This window comes from Corvus brachyrhynchos, unplaced genomic scaffold (genome assembly GCF_000691975.1).
Source record: "Corvus brachyrhynchos isolate BGI_N302 unplaced genomic scaffold, ASM69197v1 scaffold101, whole genome shotgun sequence".
Classification (NCBI taxonomy): Eukaryota; Metazoa; Chordata; class Aves; order Passeriformes; family Corvidae; genus Corvus; species Corvus brachyrhynchos.
The window spans coordinates 11,648,955-11,675,001 of record NW_008237239.1 but is presented as its reverse complement, the minus strand read 5'-3'; the positions used below and the strand labels follow the sequence as shown (position 1 = coordinate 11,675,001).

Here is a 26,047-nt window from a genome sequence, read left to right as displayed (position 1 = left end):
TTACACACTCCAAGAATTGGCAAATGACAGTGTCCCTTGCAAGGCACTCTTGAAAACCATCTTATTAGATTTGAGCCTGCTTGCCTTTATAGGTAGAATGGAGAGAAATTCTACTGCAGCTCTTACAATCCAGCATCCATGCTAATGAAGTAGAACAACACCTAAAGCTTTTTTTTTTGTTTTTTCTTTCTTTTTTTGTGAGTAGTGTCTAAATTTCCCTGGCTGAACACCGTAAGATATATTCTGCTTCTGAAAGCTCAAGTTCAAAACCAGAGACGCTCTCAATAGGTGCTCAGGTTTCTGAACACAGTTTTTATTGTGTGTGCTTTTCATTAAGTTGGTGATCTCTTTTTGTTCTGTGTGCTGAAACAATAAAACAAATACAAAGTGGAATACTTGCTTTCTTCCCATGATTTTAATGTCTGCTGGAAGGTTTCCCTTAGCTCTGAAACAGATTTTTGCTTGCTACAATTACATTATTCAGGTTCACATTACAGGAATCTATGACTAAGCAAGTATCCAGGAAACCCTTCCAAGTACCTTGTACACTATGCTTCAAGTTCCTCTACATATCATATATATGTGTAAAATATATATTTTATATATATTTTATATATATATATATATATATATTTCTGAACAGCACAGATACTCTCTACTGCAAAAAGACTGCTTTGTTTCCTTCTTAAAAGATAGGAGTAGTAGATGGACAGTTCATGTTCCAACTCAGTCATGCATGCTTGCTGCTTTTATTTGTCCTTTCATTAACTCTCAAGATTTGGCACAACAAGAGCATTATATAAGATTAAATAATTCTTACATAAGTCTGAGTGAATGCCTTTCATGAAGTACTGGGTGCTTATCATGGCTATAAGTAAAAATGAATCACTTCCTTTTTAAACTGGAGCTTTCAACCTTGTATTCTGTGTGGTTAATTGCCACAAACCAAAATAACCTTTTGAGCTCTATGAATTTTCACAGCTGCAGACTGGAGAAAAAAACCTCTCACCAATAAATAGAAACTTAAGAATTTCCAAAAGAAATTATTCCCCACTCTAATTGCCTCTTTTAGCACAAAGCCCAGCTCATTTATGCCAGAATATTAAATGTTCCTAACACATGTCTGTAGAGCCAAGAACCTGAGTATCATGTGAAGGACAGAATGAGAAAGACAAAAGGCAGGACAGTATGAATTCCACACTTTAGAACAGCACAGAGCACAGCCAACAGGTCAGGAAGTGCAGGTAATTAGCTTTTGCTAAAAGCTGCAGATTTGAGTAGAATCAGTGCTCAGCAGCCCAGTAACAGAATCAGGGAGGACTCTCAACATATCCCTATATATAGGGAATTACAGGAATGTACCTTGTGCATGCTTTAAAAATATGGGAATAAGTATCCAAGGCCAGATTAGTATGTGGAATAGGAATCAGCAAATCAGGAACCTAGGAGGAAACTGAGAGAAAAGCTTATTTCCAGTCTCCTTAATAGAAATACTTGAGAACCAGTACTGGGAAAGGTCAGAAATTGCAGGAAGAGCACTGGGACTCCAGTGTAAGACTCAGTTATGCTGGGGGAGAAATTCTTTGGCCTGTCATCCTCCTCCACTCTGGGAAGGTCATCTGATACAAGAGTGAGTTCCTTGCTTCTCTGAAAGACAAATAAGAGCAGCAGGGAAGGATACTGGTTTTGCTGTAGAAAGACATGGAAATAAAAGGGAGGCTGAAGGTCAGAAAACCACTGGCTGTCATGTTAAGGAGGAAGAGGAAAGAAATGAGGAAAGCAAAGAGAAGTATTTGACAGATACCAAATGAAGCAAACAATCTCTGATGAATGGTATAGAGCACCTAAAGCTGGAGAGAGGAACAAGGTTAAAATATTCTGCTAAAATAACATAAGTCATCCATACAGAAACTGAAATCCCTTGTTGGCAAACATAGGAGTGGGAAGTATAGGAGAGAGTCAGTATATTAAAAGACCAGTGGATGGCAGCATATTTTTACTACCAGAATACTGGGTTGTCATGCCACATGTTTTGGTTGTAGCTCATCTGCTGACTTAACACATCATATGTCCCAAGAACAAATCCATGGTTGACTATGATAAGTCAGCATAAGCAGAGATTTGTGCTTTTTATGTACAGATCATGTTCCTCCAAGACAGTGGTGACCACTACTGTAGCTGTCTCACACTGAGTCATCTGGAAGATCAAGAGCATATTCATAAGAAGAGGAGTCAGCTGCACACACTCTCTCTGAGCTTATAAGAATATTTCAGGAATAAAAACTCAGAAGGCTATGCCTGAACAATCACCTTAGTGTATTATTCTGATAGTTCAGTGTGGTCTCAGTCCCAGGTTTATTGTTCTGCTATGAAGCTGGTGATTTCTTCTCAAAAGCTGGGAATAAAGTCTGTAAAATATAGAGGAATTTCTGGAGATACAAAATTATAGATGAAGACAAAAACTGTGTACCACTTCAGACCATAGCATAATACCCATCCAACCCAACCTGGTGAGCATGAAGTAATTACAGGGAACACTTATTTGCTAATTAGACTTCAGAAAAACCCCACATTATTCTTGATTACCATATTTATTGACTCTAAGTGGAAAAAACCCAACAAGTCTTAATGGATTTTACTCATTACCATACATAATGTCTATATTCCCTATTCACATAAATTTCAACTGAGAAAGAAAAATATACATTTTGAAAGAACAGTTTCTGAATTAATTTCATAAACAGACTTCCAATAAACTTCTGAAAGTTAGAAGGAAAGCTTTTTCAAGAGTTATAGCTCATGTTTTCTGAAGCAAAACACTTAATGTAAAGCACACCTGACATCTGACTTCATACACCTCAGAGGTTTTCTATGTAGTCTTCACTAAAGTGTACTTACTAAATGTTTTATAGTATCAGAGCATGAGCTCCTCCAACAGCTTTCAAACCTGTGAATTAGGTACTCACTGTAAACAAAGCTTCTATAAAAGGACAGTTCAAATACAAAAAAAAGGAGGGCATTAGTAGCCAAGTTTCTTTGGGAGATAGATTGCATTTGGTTCTAACTTCCTTAGAAAGAGCAGCAGACAAAAAGCATGGTAATCATTTCTATTATTTGAAGCTCTTCAGTTTTAAGAGCATTTGTAAAAACAGACCAAATTATAACAAACTGAGATTTGCATAATTAACTTTGAAACAAAGCATTCTTAGTGATAAATACATTAAGAGCTGAAATAATAATGTTAAGACAAGCTATTGTTTGTCAACTTGTCAGATACGTGTGCTGAAGCTTCCCTTCTAATTACAAGATGTTTAGTACAGCACAACAGATATTTTAAAACTAATACTGATGCTGGAATGTTTCTTCAATTGTAGTGCACTTCATCTGAGAAGATTACCATGACAAAATACGAAAAGGAAAGAGGACAGAAAGCAATCATTTATAGACGTTCTAATTTTTCACTTAGAAATTCTTCCACGCTATCTGTATTCCATTTGAGGATGCTCAGTTCTTCTGCAATGTTCCCACTGTCATCCAGCAGCTTTAGTACAGGGTCAGAACCACGCACATACTGGGGGGGAAAAAGAAAAGTCCATTACCTTGGGTGGAAAACACATTCTCTGTACTAACACTGCCCCTGCTCTCAAGTGATTTAAATCAGTTCAGACTTCTGACTTGCACTTAATGTCAGAGAGAGGAAAGTGGGTGAACAAGTCAAATGAAGGGGGGTGGGGGTGGGTGTCAGAAACATCTCCTTTTTCTCCTTGGTGCCACAGGAGTTAAGGCATGTGCAGAGGGGCAGTGCCACAGGCCTGCCTTTGAAAGAGGGTATTTACTCCAACTACTTTAAGTTACCAAAGCTGGATTTTTGAATCAAGCAGATGAATGATTTTTCTTATATGATCAATAGCCTTTTTACTATTTTAGAAATTCTGTGTCACTTTAACAGGTCAAAGTTCTACTATCAATTTCTAATGTAATCACATTCTTTCTTGCTGTGTTGTATCTGCGCTTACTATGCTTTGCTGGTAACAGAATTCTTCAGCACTTCTCCAACCAAAACAAGTAATGCAAATAAAAGCTTTTAACAGTATCAGAAAGCTCTGACCATTTAAGTTTATGGAAAGATTTCCCCAGGAGTATTTCACTTTGCTCAACTGGGCTAACCTAGTTGGTTTTACTTAATGAAGCTAGTGGCACCTCTAATCAGTTTTTCAAAAGTCTTGTGAAATAAACACAGATTCATTTGCACATTTTTTTTCTGGTAGTACTCAATACCAATTGTAGTCTAGACTGCTTTGATGTTCAATAAATCTATAAAGTTAAAAAAAAAAGAAACAGAAGTACAGAAGGAGAGAAAGCTTTTGAAAGAAACTGGAGGACACGGAGACATGAATGCGTGAGACAGAGGAAATCTGCTTTACATAGAATCTGCTGCTGAGAAGACAAATCACTTATTGCAGCCATGCATAGCTATGAAGTGATTCCAGATGGTGCCATTTGGGCAATAGAGATGAGAGCACAAAATGTGAGAATCAAGATGTGTATCTGTGAAGTACACTTGAAGTTCACACAGGATTTTAAGAGAAAGGTGAAGTCTTAGACTAGATCTTGAAACCAAAGAATTGTTGGAGCTTAAGGCAGTGCAGCTTATGCAACTTTACATATATGCAGGTCATAAGAAACACCATTCAGTATATACATTTCTAAGCATTTCTATAGTATATGCATGTTTGAAGTATATAGAGAAGAACCAGCACAACAGAACACGGCAACGGAATTCTGAGAGGGAGAAGCAAAATCTGAGAATCACTGAACGTATGGAAATGGCAGCTCCATAAGAAAGCTAGGGGATAACAGGAGAAAAAGAAACAGTGGCAGAACAGCTTGAGTAAATCCAAGATATCTACAAAGTAAGAACAAAATATAAATATTCCTCAGATTCTTCTCCCATCTGCTATAATAATAATTTTTTCTTGGATTAAAACCAACCAAACAATAATAAAATAAACTATAACCTCACCACCAACTAAGAATAAGTACCAACCAATTACTGAGCAGTAAACAAATCAATATTACTAGCAAGAACTTGTAAAGATTCACACTGGCAATCCAAATATATGTCCTCTGCTAAAGGATTACTTGATTAGCAAATAGGGGTCTTCACCAAACTTAGTTCTTCCTAACTTCGCAAATAAAGAAGTTAGGCTACTACTCACCTTGATTTGCAGTCCCCTGAAGAGTTTCGGCTTATCACTCCTGACAAAAGCTACGGTTTGGAGAAAAGAAAGAAAGAAAATCAAGTTCTTCCCTACTTGCATAAAGTAGATTTACATCAAATTAGTATTCCACAAATTTTTTTTTTAATTATGCTTTAGAATATATTTTAATGTTAAAATCTTAGTACCTTCACAAAATTAATAATACCAAACTTATTATGCCAAAGGAACACCTATTTTTGCTAGTAATCCAAAAAAGAATTCTATCTGCTTGGATTTTCCTTGAACCAGTGCAACTGTGTTACACAATTTATCTGCACATAGAACTGACAGCCTTCAGCAGACTGGCCCATATGCTGCTGCTACGCAAATGTGAGGAAAAGCGTTGGAGCGATCAAAATCTGGCTGAGGATAAGCTTTGTGAGGGAGGCTGAGTGTGACACCCATCTCATCAGCACACTCCACACACACTGCAGCTCTGCGGGGGACAGGGCACACAGGAAACTGTGGGACGAGGTGTTATTCTGGTGAACAAGACAGACAATCTTGTCTTGCAGAGATCTCTGAGATTACATGTTGAAAACCAGCAAGAAAACAAGGCAAGAAAACAGGAAGAGAAGCTGGTATCTCCTCTTCTCTTGACACTCCTGAAGGCAGTGTGTGTCACGGCTCTATGGGCTACATGGAGAGAAGGCCAGGTCTGAGGGGGACTGCTGCTGCACAACTCCTCACGTGCAGCACGTGGCAGCAGGTATTAACAGCACAACCCAGGCCTTGCATTAACCTTAACTTTGAAAAGACGATATGAAGTATTTCAGGACAATCCTGAGCATAATCCCCTATTTTGAAGTACTTCACCCTAATGAATGTCTGAATTCTAAAAGTTATTTAGAAAATTGCAGTCCTCATTCTTCCTTCTTACAGTCAGGTTGTGCTAAAAGCTGAATTTAGTGTCTGTATTGACATTAAATGGATTCAGGATGTTCCTGCAGTACGTCAGTAGCATCTCCCCAAGGGTGAACCCTGTCAGTATAGACTGACTACTACAAGGGTGCCAGCTGCATGTTAAAGCTGCTTTTTCAAGGTTAGACAACAATGAATCTCTCACAAATTGCAGTGCATCCAGCTGGTGCATGGAGATGAGTGCAACCTCAGGACTAATGTTTCATACTGCTTGACAAAGTGTAGTGCTTTCCTCAGTAATTGCAGAGATAGCCCCTGCCATCTTTATACCTATCTTTAGATTACTGCAGACAGTTACCTTAACACTTTCTCAGCATGGTTAGACAGAGTGGCACTTATTTTCTTCTCTCTTCCACTGAGCTCCCAGTACAGATCAAAATCATATACTCTGCTTTCTGCACCAACCACTACACAGTATAAACAAGGTAAAAAAATACCAGTGGCCCATGGAGCTGCCAGATGTACCAGGCCCCTGAAGAAAATGAGACATTCTCTTTATTCTTTCTACAGGACTGTACACTAATGCCATATTGTAAGCTGTGTATAACAATTTCAAATAGCCCAGAATAACCAGTACTTGCTCACATACTGCAATTTGATTCTGATTTAAACTCAAAGACATATTTTCAACTTCCTTGGCCTTGTGACATGTTGTCTTGGCTGTCATCAAAAGTGACATGCAAAAAGGCAGCAAAGAAATTTCTTATTCTCTGTTAAGTCCACAGACTGTTGAAGTGTTTCTTGAGGATTTTTTCCACATTTTTCTTCAACTTAAATCTACAGCTGAAATCAGTCTCTAGGGCTTTATACGAAAAGCAGGTTGTAAGAGTCAGTCAGTACAGTGGGTAATTGCAGAATGGTAAGAGAGCATAGTAAAATGGATAAAGTTTCTGAAGCAAATCTGAACTCTGGAACTCAACTGTTTTAAAAAATAGCCTTTGGGAGGGACCTCAGGTTACAGCACTTTAAGCTTGTAACAGGTGTGAGGATTTGTTACTTGAGCAACAGATGAAAGCTCCTTTGGACATGAGAGGCTGTTCTCTGGCTGCAGTGCTGGACTGAACAAGCTCACATAAAGTGGAAACAGCATTAGGTGGAAGAAGAAAGTATTCTATAGGCAGCATTACATTCTGCCACATTAAAAGTAGCTATTACACACTTGTATCAATGTCAAATGTCTAAATCTTCTGAAAGCTGAAGCACTACAGAACATTTTTCCTGAAATTTTAGACAGCTGGAACAAAATTAGTTTCTGTTATGGCATATTTATTTCTAATGCTGATCATAGTGACTTTCAGCATCGCTCACTTGAATTTGCAATGCAACAAAGAAAAACACTCAACGTACAAATAACTTAATTTGTATATTCTGAATTTTGGAAGCTCAAATGGGAAACTCAAATACTGACATGCATTAAAAACACAGATTATCCCATCAAACACTTTTTTTTTCTTTCCATAAAATCAGTCCTTGAGTTGAATCAGCAGCCTTTGAAATGACGGGGTTAGGATGTCAGATACAGCTACAGTGCAAATTTTGGAACACATGACTATTTGCCTATCATGGGATGTGATGCATATGCTCCACCTTCACATTGCCCCAGCAGTTTCCCCTCTATATCTTCACATCAACAATGCTTCTTACAGTTCTATGTCTGAAGGGTATTTGCCCATCATCTAACCACCATTATTTAGTAGTTTGGTGTTTAATACTAAAATCCTATCCCAGCTATCCCCATTTTCTCCTCTCTGTAGCAGCTTTAGAAATTACACACCACAGAGAAACAAGCCTGCCTCTAACCCATGCACGGGTAAGCAGGAGAGGCATTTTCCACTGTGACTTCTGTAAGATGAACTCTGAGCTTGGTGCCATGACCCCATGTTCTGGTGAATTAAATACCGGCCCAGAAGTCAGAGCTGTTCACCAGACACCTTTGCAAAATCACTTCACCTTATGCTCCTATACACAATGAGTACCAAAGCACTTCTGTTGGAAGGCACTCCTGAGATGTTCCTTAAGAGAAGACTGGATTGCCATGCAATCAACTACAACTACAAGGTCAGAGAAGGATCAAGTGCGTACGAGCATTTTAAAGCCTGGCCCGCATTGAACAGTGCTTTTAAAAATCTAAAAGCAGCCTGTACCTATGAACACAGTAGAATGGAGAACTCACTGCTATTGTTACAATGGCCATTTGTTTTGATACAAAACAAAGAGGTGTTAGAAGAAAGTCAACTCTTTTGTTGGAATTAAATCCCAGAGTTCTAAGTGGAGACTGTTAAGGAATCTAAGAATCACTGTGGCCCAAAGGGCAAGTCTGTGTATATGCACACACACACACCCCTGCACTACTCTCCTAGGAGCAGCAGGACACAGCATAAGAGAAATTCCTGACCCAGAATGGACATGACACCACAGCTCCCCAAGCAGAACAAACAGTTGTTGTGAGTTAACTTGAATAAACAGAAAGCAAGTGTAATATTACTTCAGATAAGCTAAAGGGTAGTCTGCTTGATTGGCCATGAATTATTAGAAACAAGCCATTTGAAAATAAGAAATTTTACTGGAGACACAACTGCGTGCATAATGTTGCAGAATTTTACATTAAAAAGGCACAAAGGACTTGACCATACAGACTTGATCATTTTGTACCTAAAATGAACTTGAATTAAAAAAACATTTTATTGAGGCACTGCCAATTATCAAGTGTTAAATCTATGAAAAAGAAACCAAAATTAGAGGTAGAGTAAGAGAGGGACATTTTATGAAGACAGGAAATTCCAACATTTAATAATGCCACCAATAGCTAAGCATTGCTAAGACAATTGGCAATATTTGCTAAAAATGTGAATATGTAAATCACTGGGAAAGCCAAAATGTCTTCCCTTAGAGCCTTTAATAACTTGTTTTGGGGACAAATACATGCTCTGCAGTTTTGAAGATGGTATGAGTCTGCTTCAAAAGTTACCATGAAAGCCTAGCAAAAAGACTGAACTACAGCACACAGCAAGCACTCATTTCCATTTTAATGACTATAGCTCTGTACCTTTTGGGGACCTCAGTTTGAGATAAAAATTTAAATTTAAGAATTTATATGGCGCATCAATAACAACTATTTGTAGTCTCTTAATCAAGTTACAATGCAGCTGTTCATGATTTTATAAAAAGCACATGCTTTCATCAATGAATCCAAGACAGAGTTCCAATCAAGCCAGAAGAAGAAACTTCAAAAAATCCCTATGACAGGGTACTTTGCATAAGCAGTTGGGCAAGAGACATTTCTGAATCTGAAGGGAAGTATTGTTTTTAATTTGTGAGTCATTTGTTTATGAAAGATTACGTTAAAGCAATGCTTGTCTCTCACTACAATATCCGTATTTCTTACCAAGAGTTTTAGTAATGCTTTTATCCGTGCAAGATTTAAGGTTAATATAATTTTCTAACTTTCTTTCATCAGTATTTATGAATTACAGATTAAAATAACTAGCAAATGAGTGATCTTACCTCATACAATATAATCCCATAAGAAATTGTATTTTAGTAGCTAAAAGAATCCCCCTCACACTTGGAGAACTTGGGTGATATAATAGTGCTGACTGACTCTGAAGTCAGAGGATCTCATGTAGTGCACACTGCAGGAGTTCAAGGATTAAGGACCTTGTTTCTAGAACAGATCTGCTGGAAGCACATCCATTTCTCAACTAAAAGAGTTGCAATGGGAGAGGTGAGAATTATTTTATTTAAAAAAAAGAATGGAGAGAAATATGAAAGGAATGTTCAATGAAAAAACCCAGTCTAATTCAGTTTTTTAAACAAACTGGAAAGAATGGTGTTTAGACTCCTACAATCTCCTATCTCATGATGAACAGGACACAGCTGCCACTGAAAAGTCAACTTAAAACAAATATGCTAGATTAATCACTGACCCAGCTAATTCATTATGCTATTCCAGAGTTTCAGTTTTATGGATGTCAGCCAAAAACTGTCACATTTTGTGTTACCTAGTATATTAAGATGTTGCTTCATCTACGAATCTTGTCACTGAGGTTTTTAATATTCTACTTCGATGGAGTGCTTTTAAATGACAAATATTTAAGAACAGTTTTATACAGAACAACTTCAAAATATATGTAATATAGGAATTAATTTTAGAGTACAGCATTTATAATAGAGCAATTTATTTTTAAGGGAAAACTATCAGTAAGAATATTTCAGTACTGAATTTAAAAGAGACATACAGAAATGTGGTCTGTTATCAGACTTATCACAAGAAACTGTATCTGAAAAACCTCATAGACATCCTTGGCCATCTTCACAAAAGCATTTAGTAGTTTGGTGTGACACTACAAACAATAAAATCCAGTTCCAGACTAAGATAATCTTGCTGATGACCAGACTTTTTCATCCTCTTGCTGAGGACTAGATTTTTTTCATAATTTCTCACTCCTTTGCTTTCCTAGTATATACAAATATATTCCATATGTAATGATTGTCATATTTCAGGCACACAGGTGTATTCAGCAACTGTTTATAGCTGAAGATAATATAACCAGTAATTTTGAAAGAAACTTTGATAGAGAAGGACCACTGAATATTGCATTTAGTAACTGTGAGCAACCCACAGCTTCTTCCAACAGTGTAACTTTTACAAACCTTTATTAACTCAACTCATTTCAATCCTTAACTACTTTAATATGTGAATCTCATAATTAAAAAAATCCAACCACAACAAAAAAAACCAACAAAACAACACTGTTCATCCTTTGGCCAAATAAATCATAATCCCGAAGTAGTCTGAGACACATCAAGTCTGTGGGACTAAGCCAAGTGACAAAACAATTTACACAGGTACTTAAAGGTCAAGACTTCACAGTTACATACAGGAGTAACATACACTAATCCATGTAATTCTAATACATACACAGTCCTGCAATTAACAGTGCCATTTTGTGTATATTCTGGGGAAAAAACCCAAAAACACCCAAACAAACTCTTAAGAAAACCCTCAGAGAAGCTATGGAAAAGAATTCAGTTATTTGTGATGAGACTTTGTCAGTGACAGGCTACACAGTTCAATGAAGCCTAAAAAGACAATGCTTCAAAAACAGCAGCATGACCTTCAGGAAACCTAACGTCCATAGCAAATGTCCAAGTGAAAAGCTGAAATAAAAACACTTCTTGAATGTAAATGTCTTAAGAGGGAGACATTAAACATTGTTTCTGTTAAAAGGTAAAATAAAGGACAAAATCTAAGTATTCTGAGATTAATACTAATGTGAAGACAAATACCAGCTAGAAAAATATATTCTACTGCTTTTTAAAATTTCTAAGTATGCCTCTAGTAGATATCCCATCTTCCAACCTGTTCTAATACCCTAGCAGTAAATTTGGTGAAGATAAATTTAGATTGAGTAGCTGCAGAAATTGGTGATGAAAAGAAAAAAGAGAAATTTAAGTGCTTTACTCAGTCCTTTTTTAATTCTTACTGTACCAAGTAAAAACTGGTAGTCAAAACAGAGATCCTACTTAAAAAACAATGAAATTTATCCAGCCACTTTAAAAAGTAAGCTTTATGATTAATGGAATAAATATTTGAGGAGGTTTAGATAACCAAGAATTGAAAGGAAAAAGAACTAGTCACACAATTTTCAAGTTTTTCCTTTTGCACCAATTGAGGGCCATTTTCTGCAAGGACCTAGACATGAAGGTAACTGAGGGCATAATGCAGGCTGGAGTCAGGCTAACAGGTTGACCTTTTCCTTCAAACCTATGGCTCAAATGAGCACTTAACTGTTACAAATCCAGAACCATAAAGCAGCTGAGTGAATGGGCAACAACAGTTGGGAATGTTTTTATGTTTGCTAAATTTGAACGGTCACGGACACAATATGGACTCCTGTGCTAACAAAGTTGATCTCCTCACATCCCTCAAGTAGGACAAGTCATTTGAAGAATTCTTATTTTGACATTTTATACGGTGGAAAAGAGAAAACAGCTTTGCTCTGGTCTTGTAGTCATTCATCTCAACTGTGTGTGGGCAGAGGTGGCAGGCAAGGGTATAAAGCAGCACAACTTACGTAAATTGTAACCTGTTTTAAAACATCTTTTTTCCCCCACTGTTTGTCAGCCAGCCTTCAAACTGGGAGGTATTGATACTTCCCATGGTAGATGAAGACATGCTGTCTGTGCAATTTTTAATTCTAAAGCTAGATTAGCACTTATGTCCAACTATGTCCAAAGTGCAGTATTATCACAGGAAAAAAACCAAAAATAACCGCAGTACTCCTATCACCTAAGCTCTTCCTTAATTTATAAGCAAAGTCCAGTTTGAAATTTCTCACAGATTCTTTTCCTGCAGCTTCCTCCCACTACACACTGATGGTACTGATTTTCCTTTTACACTACTGTATTCCATTCCCGTTAGTGGACTGTCATTATCCACTGATAAAACAATTATATGGCAGGATCTGTGAAAATAAAGTCGTTCCGTAAGTGCACAATATAATTTCATCTATCAGTTACTGGAGACCAGTTCTATGAGTCTCAGATCAATGCAACTTTACTGATATAATATACTATTTATGACTACTTGTAATAGTACTTAAAAGTACATTTTGTCATTCAGCTGTGACAGTATTTCATATTTGAAAGAATACTAGTAGCTTTACTTACCCTGGACTTGAGGGAACCTTCCCAATTTTCATCCACATACTTCTAGGACAGCTCCTGCATAAAGCTGTAATAATAAACAGATGCTGTTAATGACAAAAGTAATCTAAATTACTAGTTTATTTATAGTGTGTTATCTGATGAACTATTTTTCTCTGAGAAGACAATATGCTATTCTGTTGATGCTGATTACAAGTAATATCCTAGACAGAATCACAGTTCCAGACCTGTCTCTGCTTTATGCAACTGACTGTTCACCCAATATACATGATAATTTTCATTCATTATACTAAAAATGTAAAAAGAAATAAAGATGATTTGAGATACACTGTTGGTATAAGCACAGTTTCATTTTAAAAAATGCAATTGGACATGTTACAATGGGAATTATGGGCTAATAATAGCAAAAGTATTTCTTCCTTCCCAAAGATACTAACAAAATCTCATTAAAAGAAACTTTGATTTCCACTTTAAACCTAACTTGGACAGTGAAAGACTTATAATAAAGATAAGGCAGTGACTTCTCATTTGGGCTGTTGGTTGATTTTAGTTAATTGTATTTGCAGAGGAGGACAGATCACATTAACAGGCCTTAGCTGAAGTAATATGTACAGGCTGGGCTAACTTGGATACTTGCACTTAGATGTCAATCACTTCTGTCATCTGTGCATGATACTCAATCTTCTTAAAATATAAATTAATTTCAATTTTATATAATATCTAAATTAAAAAACCCTCCACCTAATTATCTTGCATACTGTCATATTTTTAGACTATTTTGCGATTTTTTTTGCAACATGCAAATGGTTCTGTAGTTTGCTGAATCTTAAATAAATTAACAACAGATTTTCCAGCTACTAAAATAGAACTTCATACTTCAAAGTTAGGCATTTTAATATTACACATAGTATATATACTATATATAAAATACTGCATACCAAATCACATCCTTCTAAGCCTTAAACCCCACTGTTTATAGATAAGCAGACAGAATGAGCTTAATTTAAAATTTTTAAATTTAATTAATTACCTTCCATAGACAATTAAAACCTCTGCTTTAATTTTCTTTTAGACAGTGTTTTCATAACAAATGTGCAAGTCAGGATATAGAAAAATATAACCTTACTGAAATTAAGTAAATTCACATTTCACTTAAAATATGAACTGTGAACACAAGTAATTAAAAGTAACCTTCATGAACCACTCTGAAAAAGCCAACCACACATCATATAGAAATATCAAAGACAATTTTATTAACATTTCGTCACCCATCATATGGAGGCATTATGGACAGTCAGAAATACATGTTCATTTCTGAATATTCAAATTCTGAATTCAGGTCCAACTCAGTATTTGCTTAAATACTATGAATTAGAACATAAGAAATACTCTAATCATTTGCAGGGAGTTACAACTTCTCTCTTGGTGTGAACTAATCAGTAATCATTATTTCCATGGGAAACTGAAAAGAGACTGTTACACTGCATTATCTGTTCAGAACAGCATCTCAGAAATTTGCTTAACTATAGATAAATACAATGTTTAGTTGAAAATGTAAGATAAAAACCTCAGATTTGACTGTTAAAACCCAGAACTACTATGAAACAATACTCAAGAGATCACAAATACCAGATTTTTTTAAAGCTTTTTCACCACCCAAATAAAGGTTTTTAATTAAAAAAAGCAGTGCTAAACAGCTCAGATACTAGCTTGCATAATTAAAGTTTCTCTGGAATTCAAACATGAAGTAATTACAAAGATGGAGGAAACATGGAATAATGGTTTATAAACTTCACTTACCATGTCTCTTTCTTGTTCTTTAAAAAATGTTCAACAATTCTATCAGCAATCCTAGATTTACATATTCCTTTGTACACTCACTAATCCACTGAACATTTATACTGCTTTCTCTGATACTGATGGTTATCCACATTTTTCTATCAAGAAGTCAGTATGAAGAAGTAGACAAAGGAATAAATAGCCTTCTATCTAGCTAATTACCTATTTTATGCAAGTCTATCATAAGCTAGGTACACTAACATTTAGGGCAACAGTAAAATAAGCATTTTTTAATTCTCATTACTGCAAATTACTCTTAGTCTTTTTTTTTCCTTCCAACAAGTATTTTTATGGAACAAGATCACTGTAGGAATCTAAAATATGTAACTACTCACTACTCCCAGTTTGTAACTCCTGGCCAATATCTGATAGAAATTTAACAAAGAAAACAGCTCAATCATTGATGTCTAAATTCTGAGCTTGTAATTCTGCCATAATTGAAACCCAACTGTTCTGGTACAAAAAGATTTAGATTCATGCTGGGACAAACAGCTGCTATCTCAACAGCTAGACCAGAAAAAAAGAAGAATCAACTGGCTTCATTTATAACTCTAAACAAAGGTGTCTTTTGCAAAAAAAACCAGGTTTATTTGCATCACTTAGCCCACCACAAAAGCATAGTTGTTAATATGTGCTGCTGCTCCCATCTCATTCTGTCCAGAGCAGATGTTCTCCAAATTTCCTTGTGAAGGCAGTCACTGTGTTCAAGGACTAATAAGAATGACACGTATCACTCAGCATGGAGGCGCACAAACATCTCGAGTCAGTTCATTACACAATGCTTAACTCATGAGTCAGTTCATTTTAAAGTAATGCTTCACTTGTTTTAGTGCTCATGAAAGTGAGTTTAGTACTAAAAGCAATGAAATAGACTCTCTAAACGATTACTAGTGTCCATGCTAACATCCAAAACAAGTGCTGTTATGATTTCCAGGCTGATTCATGTCTGCATCTACAAAAAGAACTTAGCTTTTTTTTCCAACATTCTAATAGAATGCTTTCTAAGGTTATTGTGACAATACCTGAACTTTTCCCTCATCTTCTCCAAAGCGTGAACTTGAGTTCAGTTTCATTCAAAAGTTTTTGGAAAGCACCTGAAACTCTTGTTTCTGATGCAATCAGGTTGGCTCTTCACAAGTGAAGAGAGACAAACCACACTATAGGTCATGTCTGCTTTAACAATGAAGGAGAGCACTAATTATAGCAGAGTAACACCATTTACGTAAGAATTGTGCTAGTTAAAAATATGCATTGTAAAAGTAAGGAACTTTAACTTACATGAAAGAAAACATCTCACTTGCTATTAGAAAGGGAAATGAAGCAATTTCTGCAAGACACAATTCCAGCAGTGCTTCATTTATACATTGATATAGTATTGTTGTAACCATTAATGTTTACAACCAAACAGGAATTCAGACCAAACTGAACTGCAAAAAGTGGTATTGAACAGAGATTGCTCCTTGATCCTAAAAAAATTATGTTAGATCAAAGGTGTCAAAAAAGTTTCATAAAATACAGCAAGTTATACCTAATTTTACTTCTAAGACACTTTTGCTTTGCATGCTGCTTTCTTCTAACTACAGACTAAAGGCTGCCTGACACAGGTTACAAAGTGTCATTCAGACTGGATTTGTACAGCTGTTTGTAATCAGCTGAAAAAAATACAGTACCAGCATGTCTTAAAACATGAAATGAAACAGACTTTTAAGGCAGAGCCACAAAAGGGTCAATAACTACTTTATGGTACCTGGATTCTCTCCGATATGTACATACTGTCCTCTCCTAATATCAAACAGTTTCAAAAATATAGTTAAGTTCTGAGAACAAGAAGAAAAGCAAACTTATGATTACAGCTAAACCTCTAGAATTTTCACTTGCCTCAGGTACAAGATTATCTTCCACTAAATATTTAGTAACAACTCTCTTTCCAATGTAAACAGTGTTTTTATGAAATTCACTGCAATTCTAATTTTATATTCTGATATAAGCAGGTCTGCAGAAGATGGCTCCTCACCTCCTATCAACTTCAAAAAATTTAAGTAAAAATACAGATGTTATTATTCTTAATGACAAAGTTCTTTGGTGTATGAAAAATGGTACTGTTGAAAAATAGGGTAAATGATCCCTTTCATGAAAGCATGCAAATTAATTTTTACCGTATTCCAGCCACACACCCAGAAAGCAAAACAGGTTAATTAATATTTGTTCTTCTGAGAAATTTACAGCAAAAAGAGATTTTGTTGAAAATTTCTTTTGCTTTTTCCTAAACTCTTCTAACTAGCACTTCATTTGTGACTTTTATTAGAAAACTAATCTTCTAAACTAGAAAACTTTAAAAGAATATACACTGAGATACAAACTATAAAATATTTTCTATGGGAGAGATTGTAGTTATACGGACAGCTCAAGATTTTCAAAATCACTCTTGTCTTTCCTTTTCCTGGAGGCAGAACATGAGTAAGAATTTGTGGGTTAACAGGGAGAAGTCAGAAAGCCTCACTTCCAGGAACATTATGAATTACTGCTCTGTAATACAGAAAGCCAAGAAAGTCATTGCTACACTCACACATCATACTGAACTGATGTCATCAGTAAATTTAGCAACAAAGCAGCTTCTACCACTGACAGCTCATTATCCTGTGAAGGGAGATGCCTAACTCTAAATAAGAGTGTGGCAACAGAGTCTAACAGTCGAATGCCAGTTTTGTGAATCAGTGCTACTCCTGTGATTAGTGATATGTATTACAGGCAAATTGCTCTGAACAAAGCTGAAGCAGAATCAAAGCTCTCATTTCTTTGCGGGGAAGGAAATTCCAACCGAATATAAGGGTGAAAAAAGTCACAATGATGGTGTTTTAAGCACTGAAATAATTTACTAAGAAAGATTGTATAATCTGCATTCTTGGAGATCTCCAGTACTTTGAGTTCTGCTTTGATTAGGAGACTTAAAGGAGACTTTTTATTCTGTACATACAAAACATAGTTGTGCATTACTATTACATTCTTCAGCATACAGGAAATATGTCATCCATCACTATTTTTGGTGTTAAATGATATCCTCCTTGCAGGATTCTATAAACATTTGTGCTGTTTAAATCCAATAACCACTGAAAAGTTACAAAACGACTTCTGCTCCTGGCAGCCTATTTTTATTAACTTTGGTCTCTGAAATGTTTGGTGTGGTGTAAGGTTGTGTGAGCAAGAGATCTGGCACAAGGGTGAAAGAGAAAATGCAGAAGCTGAGCAACCATCAGCTTTAGACCTCTGGAGCTGTAGCCTGGATTAGGTGGTGTTGAATACCCAATTTGAGTGGGGGTGAAAGGCAGAGTGGAATAGAGAAGGGTGGCAGAAAAAGGGCTCCTACATACAGGCTCTCACTTGGACCTAGTCAGAATTATGCAAGCGGAAGAGTACAGACAGGAATTAACAGGTCAGGTTTCAATTCTGGACTTTACCATCTGATTCCATCTAAGCACCTACTTACCTCTAGAAGTAGAATCCCTGAACATCTCTTTTATTCTCCAGTCTGTGCTTTTGTTAAAAAATAAAGCATCTTAGAGTTGCAAAGAAAACAGTGAGAACAGATCTCATGAGATATTTATTTGACCTTGCGCATTTCATTATTTTGAGAGTTTTACTTTTTGAAGTTTCTTCAACAAATGTAGAGTCAAATGCCAGTACTTTATCTAGATGAAGGTCAGCCTTAATCAGCTAAACCCATTCCATTCACCAGCACAGATGCACAACAACAACTGAAACTCACATTTAGCAAATTCACATTTATAGCTTCCCTAACTTTTTTTCATTGATAAGATTAGATAGAGCTCTTTCACGGGTAATGCTTACCCTATTACAGACAGATAACGCATTTTACCTTAGTTTATCTGACAGAGATGAACACTTGGTGAATCTGAGCCACACAAAAGACAGTAAATTTCTGTCTTAGGCATTGACTAGTTAGCTGCACCTTCCTTATCTAGGACTACTGCTTGTCAACATTCATTTTCATTGCCAATAGCATCACGTACATGTTAGGGAAGTGAAAGAGCATACATGGTAAAGTTCTTGAGGAAGGACATCAATTGCAGCACATTTTTAGTACAAGGAATGTTTGTGAATAATATTTTGAAGCAACAGTACTGGTAAGAGACTTTCTCAATTAGAAAGAAAAATATCATCTCAGTTCCCCCAAATTCCTTATCAATATAGTCCATAAAATCATTCCTATATGAACTGAACGGGACACTGAGTTAAGGGCAAACTTTGAAAGGAGATCGTATGACATATTAGTCTTACCTACAGAGTTCTGATTGTTTACTTGAATGTTAAATAAAGTATGCTGTCATTGAATCACACTATTTTGGAAGTCACACTTGCTAGAAAACCAATGAATTGGAACCATTTTTGTGTACCATGTTAGAAATAAGGAATACAGTTATGTAAAAACACAATTTGATTTTTTACAAAGTAGCCAAGAGATTTTAGAGAACATATCAAAAGACAGAAAAAGATGCAGGTTCTGAGAAACAGCTAGAAGTAGTAAACTAAAATTCTAATTCATTTCTGTAAGCATTGATATGACTTACACTTAATTTACATCACCGAAATGTCAATGAATTCTAAGCAGTTCTCTGTTTTTAACCATTGAGTTGAAAACCAGAAGTTCCAATGAGAGTGGAACTATTCAACTTAAGAGCCTCTGGCAAAACAAGGAGGCAGTCAACAGCAATTTGAGTATAGCACTTTAATTAGTGAAATGAAAAGAAAAAAACAAATCTGAAAAATGAATGTAAATTGGGTCACACAGGAGTAGCCTGAAGCATCAAAAGCACTTCAAGTTATTCTATTTCCAATAATTACTGTGAGTTTTGTAAACTATTTTTTGAGTTTTAAAATGTAAGTCTGAACAAGAATGTCACCTTTTTCTATTCCTTCTTATAATTCATAAGACCACATATTTAGGAATTCTACACATGTAAGAGGGTGGAGTTTTAAGAAAGCCTTCATTTTGTTTTCTTGGGTTTTTTTTAATAGAAGAAGCACCTAGTCATTACACCTGATGTCCTGTTTTCTAAGTCACCAAACACTTTAACATTACAACATGACAAATACTTGACAGTAAAAATTTAAAATGCTCAAGTTCAACAAATATTAGTGAGCAAAATATATTTTTCAAAGCTCCATTTAGATATATTGGTAACTTTTATGGGTTGTAGCAATCCTGCAAAGTGCAACTGTGAAATTTAATGTATTGCAAATTTTATCAGAGAGTTGATTTTTGAAATCCATTTGGATTTTGACATGCATATATTGTTGAGATAAATCTAAGATTATATATACAATTAATGGGATATGCTTATAGTTATGTCTGAAATGATCACACAGCCTAAGTGAAGCTGCAGATGGAGTGCAGCTATTTTCAGCTACTGCAAAATATGGACAATCTCTCCTGCTACTACAATTTCACGCACAGTTAGCTTCACCTCCATTTCATCCTTCTATGTTTTACACACCAGCAGGACTCTGCATCTGACAGAGTGAGGCTTAAAACTTGCAGCTGTCTAAAGCAATACTGTTTAAACTAGCTTCTGAATTAGTGTGAGACTGCATACAAAATCTCTAGAGGATGAGAAAATAACCAGAACATTTTTTCATTTTACTCACAGTCCAATTATGAAGTAATTAAAATATTTCACTGGACAGGTGTCAGCAGAAGTTCAGAGGAAGACAAATTCTGTGTAACAAGAATATCTCACAGCTATTTTCCACAACGTCAATTCACAAACTACTGGACCAGTAACAAGAGCAGGATTAATAAATACACTTCTTTCAAGGCTATGAAACAGTTCAAATCTGTGAACATCTCATTTGAGGTTGCACTGATACTATGCAGCATGAAGTATTTTTAGGCCCGAGGGTATTTCACAGATCATTTGCGAAAAGCAGCAATTGCATAAAAATTCCCAGATAGATGTGCTATTACCTTTAATTTTAAATTCTCATTTAGAACTCAGGCACAAGTCATGCAATAAACTAACTCTTGCTTTCCCTGTTTCTAGTATTTGCCACATACTTGCAAAGAGAATTAAATTAAAACCTGCAGCCTGTCCTGGAACTCCAGTAGTTTGCAAGTCTGTTTGTAGCACAGACAACCAACCTGCTGTGCCCCCTTGTGGGAAGCGATACCTGCTCACATAATGAGCAAGCTACATCACATACTGGAATCATGGCTCAGAGAAAAAAGATTCATGTACTTGGAGGATGTTCAACCATGTAGTCACAGCTTCAGCAAAACCCAGAGCACCACTGCTCTGGAGCTCAGCAACATGTCAGGCTGCTAATCAGAAAGTCAAACATCTTACATTGAGATGCAGTTTTTCAGAGTAAGATGAAAAATTCTCCAAGCAAGAGGGTAGGAAAAAAAAGCTTTAAAGTCTGTCAATATTAGGAAACTACTAATTATTAATTCTCTTCCAATCTAAAACACTTGCTTCTTGATACTTAATATATTGTACCAAACACTGTAATCAGTGGTTTTATTAAAAATTAAAGGCAGACTTTTGTTTTTATATATTAGGCTGAATTTAATTCATGGGAGAAACCTGCTAGATTTCCTCATTAATTTCATGTTGTCAGTTATTTCACTATCTCCTAACCATTAAAAATAATTTCAGCATCTCTCCTCCTTTAAACCTCTACTTTCCTGATTTATCTTCACTATATTCTAGAACACTCTTAAATTACCACATATTAGACAACATGTATTCTTTTCAAGAACTCTAAAAATTCTTCATGGATAACATACGTTAAGGAACACAGATATTTATTTACTGCAGATAAACGAAAGGTCTAATGAAGCATGAGCTCTGAGAGAGATCACTCCCCAAATATCCAGCTGTTCTCACCACTGCAGGATGGAGTTGAGCAGTCCTGCTTCAATCAGGTTCGAGCCACTCCAGGAACTGACCTGGAGGCTGTGCCAGCCTTTTGTTTCTCAGGACTGAACTAAGCTATCCTGGCCATTATGCTATGGGTCAATGACCAAGCAGGAGCTGTCATCAAGCATCACTCTCCTTATCCTCTTCTTTTGCCCTCTTCAAATCCCATTTATCTTCCTCTTAAAAGAAGCTGGATATAGTTCCCAAATGTGGTCACGTCACAGCAGAGAAGGGCTGCCAAAGAACCAAAGATTCCCCTGTTCGTACAGGGACACTATTTTATGGCAGTATGGCAAGTCTGCCAATCTAGACAGTGTAGATGTATATTGGGCTTTGAATAAATGTTGTGTTTTCCTCTTGAAATTATAACCCAGATTCTCATATACTTTCTTAAATTTAAAATTTCATAAACATAACACGTTAAATTATTCCACAAGGGATTTGGTCCAAAACTCACCTTTCTAGTTTCCAGCTGAGCTTCTTCTTGGCAGCACTCCCTGCAGAATGGATCCAACTGATTCAGATTGAACTGCCCAAGAAGGTTGCAAGAACTGCACAGCAAGTTACTGGAGAAGCCCAGCTCTCTGCAAGCTTCTGATGACAACTGTGCTCCATAAACACTTACCTGAAAGTCAATACAATGTTACACTTTAGTATTAATTTTTATTTTTTTTAAAGACGACTTTAAATGCTTTAGTGATGACAGAGAACAAGTAAGTCTCTTGTGACTGTTTTACAAAAATGCCTAAATGGTCAGCCCAAGGGTTCAAAACACCACCCTATTTTGAAGAAGGGTCTTAAACTAACAGGGAATTCCAGACACTCATAGTATGTACATTTCAAGGTATCAGACCTGACAAAATTTATTTATATACACGTCTGATAATTCTACTGCTTTCCTATTGCTAATTCCAAGTTAAGAAGAAAACCCAAAGGTAATGAATCAGCTACAGCTTTCCAAAGCCTCCTCTTCAAAAACAATTTCGGTAAGTTTCGTATCACTGAAAACACCCTTGGAAAGTAATGTAACAGCTAAGCTTGGGAAAAACACAACCAGAAATTAACCAAACTGCTCAACAAGACATACTGGTAGGATTTTAATCTCATGTTTGCATTAATGGTACAAGAAAATTGCATATACTGTAAGTGGAAGTATTACCGCAGCCCTAAGCCCTAGGTTATATCACCGTGTCCTGCAGCCGTAGGGAGGAGGAGGAGAGAAGATCCAGCAGGCAGGAATTATGCAGCAAGATTGATTGATTTAATTATTTTACAAACTCTTTTATAGACTTTTTTCTTCATAGTCTAATTGGAAAAGGATCAGCCACCCCTTGGGGTGATTGGCTAAAATCCTAAAACATCCATTGTCAAAATATTTTCCGACTATACTATAAACAAGACTTTTCAAGGCTGCAGGTGTTTGGTTGTTTACATAATTCTGCTACCTCTTCTGTGAGAGAGAAAAGTCTCTCATGGGCTTAGAAAATAGCAAGAAAATCCTTGCTAGCAGCATTTTTGTATCTACATGGAAGTGCAGATAAAAACCTGCAATTCTGATTTATTAGCAATACATTACAACAGGCAATTCAATTACATGGCTTCTATGTAAAACACCGGTTCTGCTTTTTATGGGCAGCAAAAATAATGCAACCAGTCACAACAATTAAATGATATTTGGGTTTTGTTCTCATAGAATCACTAAGGTTGGAAAAGACCTCTAAGGTCATCGAGTCCAATCATTAACCCAGCACCACGGTGTTCACCCTCAAACCCTGTCCCAAGTGCCACATCCACATGCCTTTTGAATGCTTCCAGAGATGGTGATTCCACCACTTCCCTAGGCAGCCCATTTCAGTGCCTGACCACCTTTTCAGTGAAGAAATTATTCCTAATGTCCTATCTAAACTTCCCTTTGTGCAACCTAAGGCCATCTTCTCTTACCCCATCACTTGCTACCTGGGAGAAGAAGCCGACTCCCACCAGGCTACACGCTCCTTTCAGGCAGTTGTAGAGACTGGTAAGTTCCCCCTGATTCTCCTTTTCTCCAGGCTGAGCTTCCCCAGCTGCTCCTCACAGAACTTGTGCTCCAGACCCTTCCCCAGCTTCACTGTCCTTCTCTGGGCTCACTCCAGCACCTCAATATCTTTCTTGTAGCAAGTTCACATTCCCACTTTTCTACACATGGATTTCTCACACTTTGGCTTAAAATCTTCCCTTCCAGCTGCTTGCTTTGGAGGGGAAAAAGTGAGAGAGGAAATTAAGAAAGGAGAGAAAGAAGGCAGCTTTCCCAGATGCTTTTCATGCTGGGTAAAAGACCTCAGGCAAACCCTGCTACAGACAAAGCACCAAAAAAAACAATCAGCACCGCTGTGTTCAGAGATGAGTGACAGGGCACCAGCAAACTCAACTGGATGATAACAGAACAAGACTCAGAAAAGTTATGCTGGGCCAAACAGAAAAGTAAAGAAGAAAAACTAAGTTTGTCATTCAGCAAAACAGACTTCTTGTCACATTCACATATCACCTAATCCATGCAGCACACTCAAGTAAGGTAGAGACAAACCCCATTTCCTCTGCTGAAGTGGCCAACTTACAGTTGAAGGAAAGACAGGTCACTTATGTGACAGAAAATATAATGGATTGGGAATTGGTAGAAAACATATTAGGTGCCTCATTATTTTGTTTCTCTGTATCTGCTAAAAAAAAGAGTTAAAGCATGAACAGAGGAGTATAATACATGAAAAAACTATTCTGAAAACATTATTCTGTCAGGCAGAAAGCTATTTTTCTTCTTCCTACAGAACACTGTATAACAACAGACAAGCAAAAATGGAACCCTGTTCTACTGGAATAATTTATCTTTTTTAGTATTTTTACTAAGGTATTTAATTTTTAAGTATTTTGTATTTATCTTCTTAAAATATTTATCTTTTCTGAGGGATACTGACAATAACAAATACAACAATGGCACAGTAGTACAAAAAGCCCCTAAAGAGCATTCCAAACACAGCCAAAGCTACATTCTAGTTATTGTTCACTTGTTAAACTAATGAGCATAGCAACTAAAACAATTTTCTTGCACCTTGCTGCTTGCCATCCACCCCTTTGAAGCTTTATTGTAATCTTTTCACCACTTTTGGATCTGTTCACCTTGGAGCAGTAAAAGAGCTACTGGCATTGTCACTTTGCTTCCAGCAGCCTTGCTCCTCACACGTTTGCCCAGCAGACCCCTACACAATCCACAAACGTAAGGCCAGTAGTCTCCTGAGGACTTTTTTTCGGGTTGTGTCTGTGTGAGAAAGAACCAACCAAAACACAGTGTATGAAAGTAAGTAAAGACTCCATTACGTGGCAATTCCTCACTCAAGCAGTTTTGGTTACATAGCAAGCTCCAAACATCTTGAGAATAAAACTACAGAGAGGTACAGGAAAGAATAAATAGAAGGTTTCTCTCCCTAATATTTTCCCTCAATTTTTAGTACCTTAACTATCATATTATCCTGAAACAATAAATGTACTAATCATAATAAATGTCTCTGATTGGGACTGGAAAGAAATCCTCGCACTTCAGAAGGTAAATTCCCATCAGAACAAGATAATTTCAGCTACTTAGTGAGTGACGCGCCTCATTTCATCAGCATTCTCTCCTTCAAAGCTTTGACTTCAAATACACTTTACACTGTTGCTTTGTTTTCACACCAAATAATTTACTATATTAAAACAAAGGCAGCACCAATACAAACTATTTTAGGAAGAAGGCAGAAGCAGAGCCCAGCCTCCGACACGGAAAGCAAAAGAGGCGGCCACGGCCGCAGGAGCAGGAAGAGGCGCCCGCGCCTCCCGCACTGGGACACGTCTCACTCCGCCCTCCCCGCCCTCACACCCGCTCTCTTTCTCTCAGAAACTGCAGCCACGCTCAGCCCCGAGCGCGAAGGCGCCGGACCCGGCTCTCACCGCCTGCAGCCCCAGGAGCCAGCAGAGCCAGCGCCGCCCCAGCGCCCCCAGCTCGGCAGCCGCCGCCATCTTGGTGCCGGAGCGCCCCTGCCAGCGCCGCCGGGGGCCGGGGAAGGACCTCACCCATCGCGGGTGACCGAAACACCGCCTGATGCGGGAGAACACTGAACTTGCTCCCAGCCCCCGGCACCACAAGCAGAAACAGCTAATCCAGAATATCTTCTGGAATTCTAGAGCAAAGATATTTTAGTCTATTCAGAGCAGTGCTTCGCAGCGAGGCTAGAACTACCATTCCCCAATGCTAGTCAGGCATTGCGGAAACAAGCCTGAATAAAGCCCTTTCCCCTTTCCCGGGAACGGCTGCCAACCGGCACAGCGGCCCAGCCCAGTGATTGACAGCCGGTCTGACCAATACTACTGTGCGTTTCCCCGGGGCCGCGGTGCCGGTGCCCCACGAGGATGGGC

The 26,047-nt window shown here is 37.2% G+C and overlaps 1 protein-coding gene across 1 annotated transcript; it reads right to left on the bottom strand.

Moving 5' to 3' along the window:
- Positions 1-400: 400 nt before the first annotated feature.
- LOC103612613 (15 kDa selenoprotein) lies at positions 401-25,702 on the bottom strand. The gene is made up of 5 exons (XM_008630298.2): positions 25,583-25,702; positions 22,086-22,253; positions 12,855-12,918; positions 5,220-5,269; positions 401-3,571 (listed from the first exon to the last, which is right to left on the bottom strand). The coding sequence occupies exons 1-5, from the start codon at positions 25,649-25,651 to the stop codon at positions 3,440-3,442; spliced, it is 483 nt and encodes a 160-aa protein (XP_008628520.2). The 5' UTR covers positions 25,652-25,702; the 3' UTR covers positions 401-3,439.
- Between the last annotated feature and the right edge of the window lie 345 nt (positions 25,703-26,047).